The sequence below is a fragment of the Globicephala melas genome, chromosome X, assembly GCF_963455315.2.
Source record: "Globicephala melas chromosome X, mGloMel1.2, whole genome shotgun sequence".
Taxonomy (NCBI): domain Eukaryota; kingdom Metazoa; phylum Chordata; class Mammalia; order Artiodactyla; family Delphinidae; genus Globicephala; species Globicephala melas.
Genome location: NC_083335.1, coordinates 69301156 through 69319944, shown reverse-complemented (window position 1 = coordinate 69319944; position 18789 = coordinate 69301156). Strand labels below are relative to the sequence as shown.

Genomic DNA, 18789 nt, shown 5'->3' with positions numbered 1-18789 from the left:
CTCAGAAAAATAGAGAGGGGAATTTCCTCAACTTGATAAAGATCATCTACCAAGAAAACCCAAAAAAACCCTGCAGCTAATTCATACTTAATGTTGAAAGATGAAATGCTTTCCCCCAAGACCCAGAACAAAGCGAGCCTGCCCGCCCTCACCACTCTTATTCAATATAGTGCTAGAAGTTATAATCAGTGCAATAAGGCAAAAAAGGGAAATGAAAGGATACAGACTGGAAATATGAAATAAAACTGTCCCTATTCACAGGCAACATGATTCTCTACATAGAAAATTCCAACGAATCTACCAAAAAGAAATAAAATATAAAACACCTAGAAATAGTAAGTCAGTTGAACAAGGTCACAGAATACAAGATGAACATACAAAAGTCAACTGTATTTCTGTATGCTAGCAATGCACATGTGAACACCAAAATTAAAAACACAATACCATTTACAATCACTCAGAGAATGAAATGCTTAAATGTAAATCTAACAAAATATGTGCAGGACATATATGCTGAAAATTATAAAACATTCATGAAAAAAATCAATGAAAATTTAAATAAATGGAGATACATACCCAGGTGTTCATGGATTGGAAAACTCAACGTAGTAAAGATGTCAATTCTCCTCAAATTAATATATGGCTCTAACACAATTCCTATGAAAATCCCAGAAAGATTTGTTTGTAGATATAGACAAGATTATTCTAAAATTTATGTGGAAAGACAAAGAATTAGAATAGCTAAAACAATTTTGAAAAAAGAATAAAATTGAAGGAAAGGGTCTACCTATATTCAAGATTTATTCCATAGTAATCAAGACTATGGTGTTGGAGGAGGGATAGACACATGGATCAATGGAAAAGAATAGAGAATCCAGAAATAGACATACACAAATATGCCTAACTGATTTTTGACAAAGATGCGAAACCAATTCAATGGAGGAAGCATAGCATTTCCAGCAAATGATGCTGGAGGAATTGGACCACCACAGGCAAAAGAATGAACCTTGGCTTAAGCCTCAAATTTTACATGAAAATAAACACAAAACAGATCACAGGTTTCAACTTAAAACGCAAAACTATAAAACTTTTAGTAAAAAAAAAAAAAGGACAAATTCTTTGGTATCTAGAGTTAGACAAAGAGTTCTTGACACCAAAACCATGACTTAGAGAGGAAAAAATGGATAAATTGGACTTCATCGAAATTTAAAACTTTTGCTCTGAGAGACACCAAGAGATGAAAAGACAAGTTACAATGTGGGAGAAAATACTTGCAAAGCACATATCCAACAAAGAACAAGTATCTAGAATATAGAAAGAAGTCTCAAAACTCAGTGGTAAAAAACAGTCCAGTTATAAAATGGGCAAATGACGTAAAGATTTTACCCAAGAGGATACAGCACAGATGGCAAATGGGCACATGAAAAGATGAACATGATTAGCCACCAGGGAAACACAAATTAAAAACCACAGTGAGATGTCACTACACATCTATCAGAATGACTAAAAATAAAAAAATTATGACAACACCAAATGCTGGTGAGGATGCAGAGAAACTGGATTCCGCATACACTGCTGGTGAGAATGCACAATGGTACAATCACTCTGGAAAATAGCTTCTTAAAAAACTAAACATACACTTATAATATGACCCAGAAATTGCACTCCTGGGCATTTTTTCCCAGAGAAATGAAGCCCTGTGCTCACACAAAAAACCTGTATATGGGTGTTTATAGCAGGGATTGTAACAACCCCAAACTGGAAATAACCCAGAGGTCCTTCAACAGGTGAATGGTTAAATGAACTACAGTACATCCATATCATGGAATACTACTTAGCAATAAAAACGACTGAAGTTTTGATATATGTAAAAACTTGGACAAATGTCCACTTTCCTCCTTTGTAACAAGGAGGAGGTTGTCTCAAGAGCCTTCCCGTTTGGGAGTTCAAGATACAGATGAGCAGAGTGGGGCAGGATGAGAGCATGTTTGAAAGAGCTTAGGGATTTTATTTTACTTTATTTTATTTTATTTTTTAGAACTTTTAGAGATTCAAAATAATCAGAAGGAAGTGGCTTGATGAAGGTCAACTGCCGTGCTTCATGGGAGCCCATTTTGGAAGCTGGGAACCCAGGAGAAGGGGAGTTTAGGGTAGGTGCATTCTGTTGGCACGAGACAAAGTCTGCTCAGCTGTAGTGAACTTTCAGGTTGTTGCTTTCTCACACTGAGATGGGACAGGGTGGATTTGAGGCCTAAACTGAAAGGATTCTGTGTTCCCAGGAACATAAGGAAATATCTTTGTTCTGATACACAAAATTAAGGGTTCAGGGCTTCCCTGGTGGCACAGTGGTTGAGAGTCCGCCTGCCGATGCAGGGGACACAGGTTCGTGCCCCGGTCCGGGAAGATCCCACGTGCCGCGGAGCGGCTGCGCCCGTGGGCCATTGCCACTGAGCCTGCGTGTCCGGAGCCTGTGCTCTGCAACGGGGGAGGCCACGACAGTGAGGGGCCCGCGTACCACACACACACACACAAAATTAAGGGTTCATCAGTCAAGGCAGCTAAAGAACTGGAGAGAGCCACATTACCTCCTGAACACTGGGAACAATGACAAGTCCAGTGTCAGAGCACATTCAGCTGGTGTAACAGTATTTGTCATGTGATTCTCAAGCAGGACCAGTGTCTGCATTGTGTTCAGGCTAGGAAGTGAAGTACGCAGTTCAGAGTCCACGAAAACCTCCACCAGCTCAGTTGCTGCACATAACGCACAAAGGTGGGATTTTACAACCGGGACAGGAACCCCGCTGAAACCGGAAGCACGTATTGCCACGTGGTCTAATGGGAGCGTAGGTAGGGTCTCCCAACAGCCAATCCTAGTGCCAGGAGTGTTTAGGAGGCGTAGCCGCGGAGAGACAGCGGCCAATGGCAGAGAGGTCCGTTAATAGAGTGAGGGCAACGGCGGGTGAGGGGAACAGAGTACAGCCGCCAGGGGAGGCTGAGGAGCTCTAGGCAGTTCGGTGGTCAGACTGTTCACGTGAAGTGTAGCGGTACTTCAGCCACCAAACTTCGATTCTCGCCCGCCCTTAAACATCATGGGAGATTCACAGAGTGAGCATCAGCGGATGTTACGACGCCACAGCCGCGAGAAGACAGAGCTGCAGGCCCACATTCAGGGCATGAAGAGCTCGATCCCCAAGAGCGACAAGCAGAGACGAAAGCAGTTGCTCCTCGATGTGGCTCGCCTCGAGGCCGAGATGGAGCAGAAGCACCAGCAGGAGCTGGAGAAGTTCCAGGAGAGTTTCCCTGATAACAGCAGCCTCGATTCTGTCACTGAAGATCTGGCCAAGCTGGATCTCGAGAACAAGCCTCCTCACCTCTGGAGGGCACAGAGAAAGCACAAAAGAAAGGAGGCCTTCAATAGAGAAAGCCAGGATTGGATGGACAAGGCTGAGAGGGAGCATCTGGCCAGCTTGCGCCATGACGAGGAAATGAAGCTCGGCGCCATCCTGCGGGCCAAGCATCTGGAGGTGAAGGATATCCCGGCCGACGACCACTGCATGTACCGCGCCATCCAAGACCAGCTGGTGTTCTCCGTGACCGTGGGGAGCCTGCGGAGGCGCACCGCCGAGTACATGCGGCAGCATGTCGACGACTTCCTGCCCTTCTTCAGCAACCCCGAAACCGGCGACGCCTGCAGCCGCGACGACTTCTTGAGCTACTGCGACGACATCGTGTTCAGCGCGTCGTGTGGAAGCCAGCTCGAGCTGAGGGCCCTGTCGCACGTCCTGCAGACCCCCATCGAGGTGATCCAGGCCAACTCGCCCGCCGTCGTCATCGGAGAGGAGTACACCAAGAAGCCGCTCACCCTGGTCTGCAAGCAGTACTCCTACAGCAGCGCGGAGCACTACAACTCGGTGAAGCCACTCGACACCGGCTCCGGCGGAAGCGTGGCCCGGCGTCTCATCTAGGCCCGCTGCCGCCATCGCCGTGACGGCCGCCGTTGGAGCCGAATCTGCCGCCGCCGCGTCTCCTCAGCAGGCTCCGCTTTTTTCCTTCGGTTTTCTCAAGGTTTTGTTTATTCATTTTACTTAGAGTTCACTCCTCTCTCCTCCCCCGCCCCCCCTTCTTCCTCCCTCGCTCTTCTATCCTCCTCGATCGTCCCTGGGTTGCTTCTTTCACGGGGTAGGGGGATCGGAGGCCGGTGACCAGGAAGAGATCTGTACCGTCCTACCCTAGCGGAGTGAGTTTGCCAAGTTCTCACCTTTCTTGCCCTGAAGGGTCTCTGCGCCCGCACCCATGAGAACTGGTCACGTTGCAAGTAACTTTGGGGTTCAAAAAATGGCAACTTGGTTTGATGCGTTCTTCACTTGGGGAAAAAAATCAGTTTAGCTCAGAATCTTCCGGTTGCCCCGTGAATGTATTCATTACTTAAAGTTGGAGTTGATGTGAATGAAATGATTTGGGAATGCCTTTTGCTTAGTTCTTTGGGGAAAAAAATGTATCGTGGGCTGTTTGGGGGTTTTGCTTTCCACTTCAACAGGGCTACTCAGGAGACGTCTCAAGTTACAAACAAGACCTCCTCTAGTTTTTTTTTTTTTTTGGCTGCACTGGGTCTTCCTTGCAGTGTGGGGGCTCTAGGCGCGTGGGTTTCAGTAGTTATGGTGTGTGGGCTTAGTAGTTGTGGCTTGCAGGCTCCAGAGCGCAGGCTGAGTAGCTGTGGCTCACAGGCTTAGTTGCTCCGCGGCATGTGGGGTGGGGTCTTCGCTGACCAGGGCTCGAACCTGTGTCCCCGGGATTCTTAACCACTGAGCCACCAGGGAAGCCCTAGTATTTTATTTTGTTTTTTCATAAAACCTTGTATGGTTGCAAATTAATTACAGTTGTTTAGATGTTTCCTGAATTCTAAATAATGTTTGTTAACTTTAGAAGTTAAATGCAAGCGTTAAATGTAGAAAGTACATTTACCTAAACTGATAGGCTAGATAAGGCTTGCTCTAAGATGTGAACGATCTCAATTTAATTTCCTTTATTAAATATAAGAAAGGACATGACTTTATTCAAGTAGTTGATTCATTTCATTATATCTGCAATTGATGTGAACTAAGAAGAGGCAAACTGATAGGTAGTTTAACTTGCTGTGAGGGGTGACATCAACTACTAAGTTTCCTTTATTCTCAGACATAAAAGGGTATAACGTTGTTCAAGCAGTTGGTCCACTTTGTTCTATCTACAACTGGTATGAATGTGAAAGATCTGAACTTAGTCGTTTTCCTTAATTCTTAGAGATAAAAAGTATTTAAAGAGAGATTTTTAAAAGTATTAAAGTAGTTGATTCATTTTCTTATATCTGCAACTGGTATGAAGCAAAAAAAAAGTGAGCGATAAACTTTTGTTGATATTTGAGACTTGTTGATATCTTGAATTTGCCAAAAAATGTAAAAGTGAAATGATTTGCAGTAAACAATTAAAAAATTTAACCTTTAGATCCTATATTTCAGTGAGATAACTTAAATTCATTTAAAAATTCTTTGTACACACCAAATGTTCTAAAATGAAATATACAAAGGGGAAAAGGGGAACAGTAGTTTGTTTAAAGAATAAAAGCAGTTTAAAAAAAATACCTGGTTTTCCGTTTTTGTATAGCTGACTTAGTTCATATAGAGTTTGTATCCCAGGATCGACTTCAGCAAAGGAATCCTGGAGGGTTAGGGAGCAGGAGTGAAGGGGGAGGACACAGTGACAGATGAGGCTTTTGGAAGGAGGAATGGGCCTGCAGTCTTGATGGTGGCCTGGAGTGGAATATCTCCCAGGGAAGGATTTAGGGAGTAACAAGATAGTTGAAGCTATCCTGACTTGATGTTTCACTCAGTGCAAACATCATGAAATGGCTTCAGTTAAGGATGTTCTCATTGCTATGCATGAAAAAGAATTCTCACTTTCAAAAACTTGCCAGTCCAGGGCTAGTTGCAGGAGGGAAAGAAGTGCCACTGTTTTTTTTTTCCTTGAAGGCAGGGGGTGGGGGGGGAATCTGTTTTCAAAATACAAATATAGAAATCCTGCCAGATAGCTCACTGTGTAAATGTGTGCATCACATACATTTTCAGATAGCCAGCTGGCTGAGAAGAGGAGGTCCCTGAGAAAACTAGGTATTTGGATGCATTGTGAGAAGAGAGCCTTTTATAGGGACGAGAATGCTGGCTGGGGAAGGAAGAATAGGCCAGGAAGGGAGGCATAATCTGTAGAAGGGGGCCTGGCTGGGAAAAAGGGTGAAAACTGGGGAAGGGGTCAGTCTAGGGGGATGAATGGGACGTGGCAGGGGAAAGGGGAACAGGCAGAAGAAGGGGAGATGGCTAGGTAAGGACACCTTGTGGACTGGGGCACAGGGTGAAGAAGGAGGCCAGGCTAGGAAGGGGATAATGGAGTGAGGGCTGCCTATGGAAGGAGGACTTGGCTGGTCAAGGGAAAGAGGCTTAGTTGAGTTAGGAGGCAAAGGATGAGAAAGGAATCCTTGACTGTTCAAGGGGGAAAAGCCTGGGGAATGGCACCTGAGCAGGGAAAGAGATCTGGCTGGGAAAGTAGGCTTAAGCTGGGGAAGAGGGTGAGGCTGGGGAAGGGGCCCAGATGTGGGAAGGGGCCTGTCTTGGAAAAGGAGCACAGACTTGATAGGGTGGCACAAGCTGAGGATGGGAGACTGGCTGGGCTGGGGGAGATTGGGGGGTGAAAATATCCTGGCAGGGAAAGGTGGCCTGCCCGGGGAGGGGCTCTGGCAGGGGAATGGGGCCTGGGAGGGAGGCACAGGCTAGGAAAGGAACCTGGTGGCGGGAGACGTACGAATGCTGAGACCGACATAGGCTGGGCATGGGATAATAGGTGGGTTGATGGACCTGGCTGGAAGAGGGGCATTAGCAGGTGGAGAGGGCCTGCTAGGGCAGGGATCCTGCCTGGGAACGAAGGCGTGTGTCCTGGCTGAGGGAGGGCACGTGGTTGAGGAAAGGGACCTAGCTGGGGCCACAGGCTAGGGATGGGGAGAAGGTCTGGCTGAGGAGGGGGAATAAGCTAGGGAAGGGGTTTGGTTGAGGAAGAGGTATACCGGTTGAGGAAAGGTACCTTACTGGGAAGGAGGCCCGCCTGGGAAAATGAGCTTAGACTGGGGGAGAGGCTGTTAGGTCCCTGGGTGAAGAGAACCTGGCTGTGGGGAGGAGTCTGGCTGGGAAAGAGTTCCCAGCTGGGGGCATGTGTGTGTGAAGGGGTGCTGGCAAGGAAACATCACATGGTTGGGGAGGAGACTTTACTGGTGATGGAGAGCTGAGAGAGGAGGCTGCGTGGCCAGGGAAGGAGGCACTGGCTATGAAAGGCCAGTGAAGGGGGAACTCCTTGGAAAAGTGGTCCAGCTGAAAAGGGAAAAGGCTGGGCACAAGCACCTGGCTGTCAGAAGGAGGCCTTTTCTGGAGAAGGGGTCCCGTGAGGGCAAGGGAACAAAGGGTTGCAAAGGGGCTTTGCCCGGGGAAGGGTAGCCTGGCTAAGGAGGCTGTCAACAGGGTCTCAGGTCGGGGAACAGGCCCTGGCTGGGTGAGGGACCTGCGAGCAGAAGGGTCCTGCATGGGGAATAAGACAGGCTGGGGTTGAGGCCTGCCTGGGGAGGGGAGGCTGGCAGCATAGGATGGTAAAGAGGCTGGGCTGTGGCCCAGGGTGGGAAAACTTCCAGACAAGTGGCTAGAGGCTGGAGAGTTGGACACAGGCTGGTAAGATGGCTGGTTTAGAAAGGGGGCCAATCCAAAGAAGGAGGCATAGGCTGAGGAAGAGGCTCTGGCTGGGGAAAGGGGCCTGGCCGGGCAAGGGGACATAGGCTGGGGAAGGAAAACCAAGTTGGATCAGGGAGCCTGGGCACGGGCTGGCGGGGGTGGGTGGGTAACAAGCTGGGGCAGGGGCCTGGGTAGGGTTGCTGCAAAAGAGGATACTGGCTGGGAATGTGACTCCGCTGGGGTGAGGGTCTAGGTGGGTATAGGGGAAGCCTGCCTAGGAGGGGAAGGGAACCAGGCTGGGGAGCTAGCCTTGGCCAGGGAAGGGGGCATAGGTAGCTGGGGAGGCACGTATAAACGGACAAAGAGAGCCCGGCTGAGAAGAGGGCCTGGCTGGCTTCGAAGCACAGGCAGGTTAAGGGTTTCTGATGGGGGAGGGACTTATCTGCTGGGGCAGGGTGCATAATGTGGGGAAATGGGACTACCTGGGGAAGGAGGCTTGGCTCCAAGGGGGTATAGAAAACGACAAATAACGTACAAGGGAACTCCCATAAGGTTAACAGCTGATTTCTCAGCAGAAACTCTATAAGCAAGAAGGGAGTGGCATGACATATATAAAGTGATGAAAGGGAAGAACCAACAACCAAGATTATTCTACCCAGCAAGGATCTCATTCAGGTTCGATGGAGAAATCGATTAGCCCCACAACTATTAAGGAAAACAATTTTGTAATTTTAATGCTCCCTCAACAGCAATCTTTTGGCCCAGATGTTTTCACTGAAGAATCCCACCAAACACTGAAAGAATTAACTCTGTTACATAATCTCTTCTAGAAAAACAGAAGAGGAAGGAAGACTTCCAAATTCATTTTATGAAGCTAGTATTACTCTAATATCAAAACCAAACAAAACAGTACTGAAAGAGAAACCTACAGGCAAATATCTCTCATGAAGGTAGATTTTTAAATCCCTAATAAAACCTTAGCAAATAGAATTGAGCGACGTATATAAAGAATTGTAAACCATGACCAAATGGGGTTAACTTCAGGGATGCAAGACTGGTTCAATACTTGACAGTACATCAACGTAATCCAGAATATTAATAAGCTAAAGAAGAAAAATCACACAAACAATTCAATTGATACAGAAAAACATATTTGACAAAATTCAATACCCATTCATATTACAAAAAAAAAAGTCTCAGAAAAATAGAGAGGGGAATTTCCTCAACTTGATAAAGATCATCTACCAAGAAAACCCAAAAAAACCCTGCAGCTAATTCATACTTAATGTTGAAAGATGAAATGCTTTCCCCCAAGACCCAGAACAAAGCGAGCCTGCCCGCCCTCACCACTCTTATTCAATATAGTGCTAGAAGTTATAATCAGTGCAATAAGGCAAAAAAGGGAAATGAAAGGATACAGACTGGAAATATGAAATAAAACTGTCCCTATTCACAGGCAACATGATTCTCTACATAGAAAATTCCAACGAATCTACCAAAAAGAAATAAAATATAAAACACCTAGAAATAGTAAGTCAGTTGAACAAGGTCACAGAATACAAGATGAACATACAAAAGTCAACTGTATTTCTGTATGCTAGCAATGCACATGTGAACACCAAAATTAAAAACACAATACCATTTACAATCACTCAGAGAATGAAATGCTTAAATGTAAATCTAACAAAATATGTGCAGGACATATATGCTGAAAATTATAAAACATTCATGAAAAAAATCAATGAAAATTTAAATAAATGGAGATACATACCCAGGTGTTCATGGATTGGAAAACTCAACGTAGTAAAGATGTCAATTCTCCTCAAATTAATATATGGCTCTAACACAATTCCTATGAAAATCCCAGAAAGATTTGTTTGTAGATATAGACAAGATTATTCTAAAATTTATGTGGAAAGACAAAGAATTAGAATAGCTAAAACAATTTTGAAAAAAGAATAAAATTGAAGGAAAGGGTCTACCTATATTCAAGATTTATTCCATAGTAATCAAGACTATGGTGTTGGAGGAGGGATAGACACATGGATCAATGGAAAAGAATAGAGAATCCAGAAATAGACATACACAAATATGCCTAACTGATTTTTGACAAAGATGCGAAACCAATTCAATGGAGGAAGCATAGCATTTCCAGCAAATGATGCTGGAGGAATTGGACCACCACAGGCAAAAGAATGAACCTTGGCTTAAGCCTCAAATTTTACATGAAAATAAACACAAAACAGATCACAGGTTTCAACTTAAAACGCAAAACTATAAAACTTTTAGTAAAAAAAAAAAAAGGACAAATTCTTTGGTATCTAGAGTTAGACAAAGAGTTCTTGACACCAAAACCATGACTTAGAGAGGAAAAAATGGATAAATTGGACTTCATCGAAATTTAAAACTTTTGCTCTGAGAGACACCAAGAGATGAAAAGACAAGTTACAATGTGGGAGAAAATACTTGCAAAGCACATATCCAACAAAGAACAAGTATCTAGAATATAGAAAGAAGTCTCAAAACTCAGTGGTAAAAAACAGTCCAGTTATAAAATGGGCAAATGACGTAAAGATTTTACCCAAGAGGATACAGCACAGATGGCAAATGGGCACATGAAAAGATGAACATGATTAGCCACCAGGGAAACACAAATTAAAAACCACAGTGAGATGTCACTACACATCTATCAGAATGACTAAAAATAAAAAAATTATGACAACACCAAATGCTGGTGAGGATGCAGAGAAACTGGATTCCGCATACACTGCTGGTGAGAATGCACAATGGTACAATCACTCTGGAAAATAGCTTCTTAAAAAACTAAACATACACTTATAATATGACCCAGAAATTGCACTCCTGGGCATTTTTTCCCAGAGAAATGAAGCCCTGTGCTCACACAAAAAACCTGTATATGGGTGTTTATAGCAGGGATTGTAACAACCCCAAACTGGAAATAACCCAGAGGTCCTTCAACAGGTGAATGGTTAAATGAACTACAGTACATCCATATCATGGAATACTACTTAGCAATAAAAACGACTGAAGTTTTGATATATGTAAAAACTTGGACAAATGTCCACTTTCCTCCTTTGTAACAAGGAGGAGGTTGTCTCAAGAGCCTTCCCGTTTGGGAGTTCAAGATACAGATGAGCAGAGTGGGGCAGGATGAGAGCATGTTTGAAAGAGCTTAGGGATTTTATTTTACTTTATTTTATTTTATTTTTTAGAACTTTTAGAGATTCAAAATAATCAGAAGGAAGTGGCTTGATGAAGGTCAACTGCCGTGCTTCATGGGAGCCCATTTTGGAAGCTGGGAACCCAGGAGAAGGGGAGTTTAGGGTAGGTGCATTCTGTTGGCACGAGACAAAGTCTGCTCAGCTGTAGTGAACTTTCAGGTTGTTGCTTTCTCACACTGAGATGGGACAGGGTGGATTTGAGGCCTAAACTGAAAGGATTCTGTGTTCCCAGGAACATAAGGAAATATCTTTGTTCTGATACACAAAATTAAGGGTTCAGGGCTTCCCTGGTGGCACAGTGGTTGAGAGTCCGCCTGCCGATGCAGGGGACACAGGTTCGTGCCCCGGTCCGGGAAGATCCCACGTGCCGCGGAGCGGCTGCGCCCGTGGGCCATTGCCACTGAGCCTGCGTGTCCGGAGCCTGTGCTCTGCAACGGGGGAGGCCACGACAGTGAGGGGCCCGCGTACCACACACACACACACAAAATTAAGGGTTCATCAGTCAAGGCAGCTAAAGAACTGGAGAGAGCCACATTACCTCCTGAACACTGGGAACAATGACAAGTCCAGTGTCAGAGCACATTCAGCTGGTGTAACAGTATTTGTCATGTGATTCTCAAGCAGGACCAGTGTCTGCATTGTGTTCAGGCTAGGAAGTGAAGTACGCAGTTCAGAGTCCACGAAAACCTCCACCAGCTCAGTTGCTGCACATAACGCACAAAGGTGGGATTTTACAACCGGGACAGGAACCCCGCTGAAACCGGAAGCACGTATTGCCACGTGGTCTAATGGGAGCGTAGGTAGGGTCTCCCAACAGCCAATCCTAGTGCCAGGAGTGTTTAGGAGGCGTAGCCGCGGAGAGACAGCGGCCAATGGCAGAGAGGTCCGTTAATAGAGTGAGGGCAACGGCGGGTGAGGGGAACAGAGTACAGCCGCCAGGGGAGGCTGAGGAGCTCTAGGCAGTTCGGTGGTCAGACTGTTCACGTGAAGTGTAGCGGTACTTCAGCCACCAAACTTCGATTCTCGCCCGCCCTTAAACATCATGGGAGATTCACAGAGTGAGCATCAGCGGATGTTACGACGCCACAGCCGCGAGAAGACAGAGCTGCAGGCCCACATTCAGGGCATGAAGAGCTCGATCCCCAAGAGCGACAAGCAGAGACGAAAGCAGTTGCTCCTCGATGTGGCTCGCCTCGAGGCCGAGATGGAGCAGAAGCACCAGCAGGAGCTGGAGAAGTTCCAGGAGAGTTTCCCTGATAACAGCAGCCTCGATTCTGTCACTGAAGATCTGGCCAAGCTGGATCTCGAGAACAAGCCTCCTCACCTCTGGAGGGCACAGAGAAAGCACAAAAGAAAGGAGGCCTTCAATAGAGAAAGCCAGGATTGGATGGACAAGGCTGAGAGGGAGCATCTGGCCAGCTTGCGCCATGACGAGGAAATGAAGCTCGGCGCCATCCTGCGGGCCAAGCATCTGGAGGTGAAGGATATCCCGGCCGACGACCACTGCATGTACCGCGCCATCCAAGACCAGCTGGTGTTCTCCGTGACCGTGGGGAGCCTGCGGAGGCGCACCGCCGAGTACATGCGGCAGCATGTCGACGACTTCCTGCCCTTCTTCAGCAACCCCGAAACCGGCGACGCCTGCAGCCGCGACGACTTCTTGAGCTACTGCGACGACATCGTGTTCAGCGCGTCGTGTGGAAGCCAGCTCGAGCTGAGGGCCCTGTCGCACGTCCTGCAGACCCCCATCGAGGTGATCCAGGCCAACTCGCCCGCCGTCGTCATCGGAGAGGAGTACACCAAGAAGCCGCTCACCCTGGTCTGCAAGCAGTACTCCTACAGCAGCGCGGAGCACTACAACTCGGTGAAGCCACTCGACACCGGCTCCGGCGGAAGCGTGGCCCGGCGTCTCATCTAGGCCCGCTGCCGCCATCGCCGTGACGGCCGCCGTTGGAGCCGAATCTGCCGCCGCCGCGTCTCCTCAGCAGGCTCCGCTTTTTTCCTTCGGTTTTCTCAAGGTTTTGTTTATTCATTTTACTTAGAGTTCACTCCTCTCTCCTCCCCCGCCCCCCCTTCTTCCTCCCTCGCTCTTCTATCCTCCTCGATCGTCCCTGGGTTGCTTCTTTCACGGGGTAGGGGGATCGGAGGCCGGTGACCAGGAAGAGATCTGTACCGTCCTACCCTAGCGGAGTGAGTTTGCCAAGTTCTCACCTTTCTTGCCCTGAAGGGTCTCTGCGCCCGCACCCATGAGAACTGGTCACGTTGCAAGTAACTTTGGGGTTCAAAAAATGGCAACTTGGTTTGATGCGTTCTTCACTTGGGGAAAAAAATCAGTTTAGCTCAGAATCTTCCGGTTGCCCCGTGAATGTATTCATTACTTAAAGTTGGAGTTGATGTGAATGAAATGATTTGGGAATGCCTTTTGCTTAGTTCTTTGGGGAAAAAAATGTATCGTGGGCTGTTTGGGGGTTTTGCTTTCCACTTCAACAGGGCTACTCAGGAGACGTCTCAAGTTACAAACAAGACCTCCTCTAGTTTTTTTTTTTTTTTGGCTGCACTGGGTCTTCCTTGCAGTGTGGGGGCTCTAGGCGCGTGGGTTTCAGTAGTTATGGTGTGTGGGCTTAGTAGTTGTGGCTTGCAGGCTCCAGAGCGCAGGCTGAGTAGCTGTGGCTCACAGGCTTAGTTGCTCCGCGGCATGTGGGGTGGGGTCTTCGCTGACCAGGGCTCGAACCTGTGTCCCCGGGATTCTTAACCACTGAGCCACCAGGGAAGCCCTAGTATTTTATTTTGTTTTTTCATAAAACCTTGTATGGTTGCAAATTAATTACAGTTGTTTAGATGTTTCCTGAATTCTAAATAATGTTTGTTAACTTTAGAAGTTAAATGCAAGCGTTAAATGTAGAAAGTACATTTACCTAAACTGATAGGCTAGATAAGGCTTGCTCTAAGATGTGAACGATCTCAATTTAATTTCCTTTATTAAATATAAGAAAGGACATGACTTTATTCAAGTAGTTGATTCATTTCATTATATCTGCAATTGATGTGAACTAAGAAGAGGCAAACTGATAGGTAGTTTAACTTGCTGTGAGGGGTGACATCAACTACTAAGTTTCCTTTATTCTCAGACATAAAAGGGTATAACGTTGTTCAAGCAGTTGGTCCACTTTGTTCTATCTACAACTGGTATGAATGTGAAAGATCTGAACTTAGTCGTTTTCCTTAATTCTTAGAGATAAAAAGTATTTAAAGAGAGATTTTTAAAAGTATTAAAGTAGTTGATTCATTTTCTTATATCTGCAACTGGTATGAAGCAAAAAAAAAGTGAGCGATAAACTTTTGTTGATATTTGAGACTTGTTGATATCTTGAATTTGCCAAAAAATGTAAAAGTGAAATGATTTGCAGTAAACAATTAAAAAATTTAACCTTTAGATCCTATATTTCAGTGAGATAACTTAAATTCATTTAAAAATTCTTTGTACACACCAAATGTTCTAAAATGAAATATACAAAGGGGAAAAGGGGAACAGTAGTTTGTTTAAAGAATAAAAGCAGTTTAAAAAAAATACCTGGTTTTCCGTTTTTGTATAGCTGACTTAGTTCATATAGAGTTTGTATCCCAGGATCGACTTCAGCAAAGGAATCCTGGAGGGTTAGGGAGCAGGAGTGAAGGGGGAGGACACAGTGACAGATGAGGCTTTTGGAAGGAGGAATGGGCCTGCAGTCTTGATGGTGGCCTGGAGTGGAATATCTCCCAGGGAAGGATTTAGGGAGTAACAAGATAGTTGAAGCTATCCTGACTTGATGTTTCACTCAGTGCAAACATCATGAAATGGCTTCAGTTAAGGATGTTCTCATTGCTATGCATGAAAAAGAATTCTCACTTTCAAAAACTTGCCAGTCCAGGGCTAGTTGCAGGAGGGAAAGAAGTGCCACTGTTTTTTTTTTCCTTGAAGGCAGGGGGTGGGGGGGGAATCTGTTTTCAAAATACAAATATAGAAATCCTGCCAGATAGCTCACTGTGTAAATGTGTGCATCACATACATTTTCAGATAGCCAGCTGGCTGAGAAGAGGAGGTCCCTGAGAAAACTAGGTATTTGGATGCATTGTGAGAAGAGAGCCTTTTATAGGGACGAGAATGCTGGCTGGGGAAGGAAGAATAGGCCAGGAAGGGAGGCATAATCTGTAGAAGGGGGCCTGGCTGGGAAAAAGGGTGAAAACTGGGGAAGGGGTCAGTCTAGGGGGATGAATGGGACGTGGCAGGGGAAAGGGGAACAGGCAGAAGAAGGGGAGATGGCTAGGTAAGGACACCTTGTGGACTGGGGCACAGGGTGAAGAAGGAGGCCAGGCTAGGAAGGGGATAATGGAGTGAGGGCTGCCTATGGAAGGAGGACTTGGCTGGTCAAGGGAAAGAGGCTTAGTTGAGTTAGGAGGCAAAGGATGAGAAAGGAATCCTTGACTGTTCAAGGGGGAAAAGCCTGGGGAATGGCACCTGAGCAGGGAAAGAGATCTGGCTGGGAAAGTAGGCTTAAGCTGGGGAAGAGGGTGAGGCTGGGGAAGGGGCCCAGATGTGGGAAGGGGCCTGTCTTGGAAAAGGAGCACAGACTTGATAGGGTGGCACAAGCTGAGGATGGGAGACTGGCTGGGCTGGGGGAGATTGGGGGGTGAAAATATCCTGGCAGGGAAAGGTGGCCTGCCCGGGGAGGGGCTCTGGCAGGGGAATGGGGCCTGGGAGGGAGGCACAGGCTAGGAAAGGAACCTGGTGGCGGGAGACGTACGAATGCTGAGACCGACATAGGCTGGGCATGGGATAATAGGTGGGTTGATGGACCTGGCTGGAAGAGGGGCATTAGCAGGTGGAGAGGGCCTGCTAGGGCAGGGATCCTGCCTGGGAACGAAGGCGTGTGTCCTGGCTGAGGGAGGGCACGTGGTTGAGGAAAGGGACCTAGCTGGGGCCACAGGCTAGGGATGGGGAGAAGGTCTGGCTGAGGAGGGGGAATAAGCTAGGGAAGGGGTTTGGTTGAGGAAGAGGTATACCGGTTGAGGAAAGGTACCTTACTGGGAAGGAGGCCCGCCTGGGAAAATGAGCTTAGACTGGGGGAGAGGCTGTTAGGTCCCTGGGTGAAGAGAACCTGGCTGTGGGGAGGAGTCTGGCTGGGAAAGAGTTCCCAGCTGGGGGCATGTGTGTGTGAAGGGGTGCTGGCAAGGAAACATCACATGGTTGGGGAGGAGACTTTACCGGTGATGGAGAGCTGAGAGAGGAGGCTGCGTGGCCAGGGAAGGAGGCACTGGCTATGAAAGGCCAGTGAAGGGGGAACTCCTTGGAAAAGTGGTCCAGCTGAAAAGGGAAAAGGCTGGGCACAAGCACCTGGCTGTCAGAAGGAGGCCCTTTCTGGAGAAGGGGTCCCGTGAGGGCAAGGGAACAAAGGGTTGCAAAGGGGCTTTGCCCGGGGAAGGGTAGCCTGGCTAAGGAGGCTGTCAACAGGGTCTCAGGTCGGGGAACAGGCCCTGGCTGGGTGAGGGACCTGCGAGCAGAAGGGTCCTGCATGGGGAATAAGGCAGGCTGGGGTTGAGGCCTGCCTGGGGAGGGGAGGCTGGCAGCATAGGATGGTAAAGAGGCTGGGCTGTGGCCCAGGGTGGGAAAACTTCCAGACAAGTGGCTAGAGGCTGGAGAGTTGGACACAGGCTGGTAAGATGGCTGGTTTAGAAAGGGGGCCAATCCAAAGAAGGAGGCATAGGCTGAGGAAGAGGCTCTGGCTGGGGAAAGGGGCCTGGCCGGGCAAGGGGACATAGGCTGGGGAAGGAAAACCAAGTTGGGTCAGGGAGCCTGGGCACGGGCTGGCGGGGGTGGGTGGGTAACAAGCTGGGGCAGGGGCCTGGGTAGGGTTGCTGCAAAAGAGGATACTGGCTGGGAATGTGACTCCGCTGGGGTGAGGGTCTAGGTGGGTATAGGGGAAGCCTGCCTAGGAGGGGAAGGGAACCAGGCTGGGGAGCTAGCCTTGGCCAGGGAAGGGGGCATAGGTAGCTGGGGAGGCACGTATAAACGGACAAAGAGAGCCCGGCTGAGAAGAGGGCCTGGCTGGCTTCGAAGCACAGGCAGGTTAAGGGCTTCTGATGGGGGATGGGCTTATCTGCTGGGGCAGGGTGTGTAATGTGGAGAAATGGGACTACCTGGGGAAGGGGGCCTGGCTCCATGGGGGTATAGACTGAGAAGCAGGGTTAGGGAAGTGAGGAAGAGCGAATAGGCTGGTGACAAGGACCAGGGGCCTGGTTGTTAAAGGGTATGCATTGGTATAAGGTGAAAAAGGGATTCCTGGCTTTTGGATGTGGAAGGGCTAGGGAGTGGCACCTGGCTAGGGGAGGAGGCACTCACTAGGGAAGTTATCTGCACATAAAGTTGGGAGGGGCTGGATGCAGACGGGGCACTGTTGTGAGGGCAGGCTGCACTGGCCAAGGAAGGGGGCATGGGCCGGGCAGAGGCCCAGAATGGGGAGGAGGGCATAGGTTGGTGGAGAGGGCACTGCCTGGATAATGTGGGCCTTGCTGGGAGTGGGGGGAGGGCCTGGTGCTGCCCACTGAATTCTTTGGCAGAAGGCAGCAAACAAACCAGCAGAGTCCCATTTTACAGGCTTCTTTCTCCCTAAATACAAGAGAAATAACTATTTCTGTCTAGGGAGCCCTTAAGATCTCACTGGGCCTGTTCCAGCTTCCTCCACTGGGTTTGCCTTCAGCTGGAAGGATGGGGAAGAGTAAACCCAGGCCAGATTCCAACCAGGCCCAGAGCACAAGCCAAGAAGGGGCCTTCGCTGTGGGATCTGGCAGGGCATGAGGGATTTGCAGTCTGTTCCATTTTGTAACAGTGACCACAGTCACTGAGGACAGTGACTGTTCTGGGCAATTGTGTGCAAAAGCCATGGGGTACTGTTCCCAAAGGGATTCAATTCCAGAAGCAACTTTCATTCTTTTACTTACTATTCTTCATTTACTACTCATTAACATGCCCTTTTGCCTTAGCAGCCAAAGACAAGGACATCTATCTGGATTTGAAGCCCAGCTCATATGCCCGCTTCCTAGCTTTGTGACTTGGATTAAGTCATCTAATCTTTCTGGGCTTCAGTTTCCTCATCAGTAACATGGGACAGTTAATGCCTGTCTTAGAGGTATCTCTTGGGATGTTAGGTACATTAAATGAAAATATGTATAAAATGTGCAATAAATGTATCATTACCTAGGAGCCTAAGACTATAACACTATCAGCTGTGGCAGCAACCACCCCTTCATTCTGTCTACAGTAACTTTTGGAGCCACTTGGCCTCTTCCCACAGGTCCTACAGTGGAAGCCAGAACTTCTTGGGCTGTAGCGTGAAAGCAAAAGCCACTGGAGCTTACCAGAGTGCCCTCTTGGGGACAGGGTGGCCTGTGTGCAGGGACTCCTCAGGCCAGTCAGTATCTTCCTTCCTTCCACGCTTTTTCTACACACACACGTAGACATGCATATTTTAAAAAACCAAACTGGTATCATTCTATCTGAACTACTTTTTTTTTTTACTTAACAATACATTATAAGCATTTCCCTCTGTCCTTAGTCTTCAATACGATGATTTTAATGCCTGCATTCTTAGCCTGTGAATATACCATAATTTATTTGTCCTATTCTATTGCTGGACATTTAGATTGCTTTCAATTTCTCACTGCTACAAATATGCCACTGTAATATCCTTGTAGCTGAGTCTTTGTCTATATTTCTGATTATTTCCCTTTGATAACATTTCTAGAAGTGATCTAGGTCAAAAGGAGAGGCTTTT

General features: G+C 47.4%; 2 protein-coding genes across 2 annotated transcripts; both read left to right on the top strand.

Annotated features, from left to right (window-relative positions):
• The first annotated feature begins 3089 nt into the window (after nt 1-3089).
• LOC132594436 (OTU domain-containing protein 6A-like) lies at nt 3090-3965 on the top strand. The gene has a single exon (XM_060291875.1). The coding sequence runs from the start codon at nt 3090-3092 to the stop codon at nt 3963-3965; it is 876 nt and encodes a 291-aa protein (XP_060147858.1).
• Nucleotides 3966-12023: 8058 nt separating this feature from the next.
• Nucleotides 12024-12899, top strand: LOC132594437 (OTU domain-containing protein 6A-like). The gene has a single exon (XM_060291876.1). It carries the CDS (start codon nt 12024-12026, stop codon nt 12897-12899), a length of 876 nt encoding a protein of 291 aa, XP_060147859.1.
• The last annotated feature ends 5890 nt before the right edge of the window (nt 12900-18789 follow it).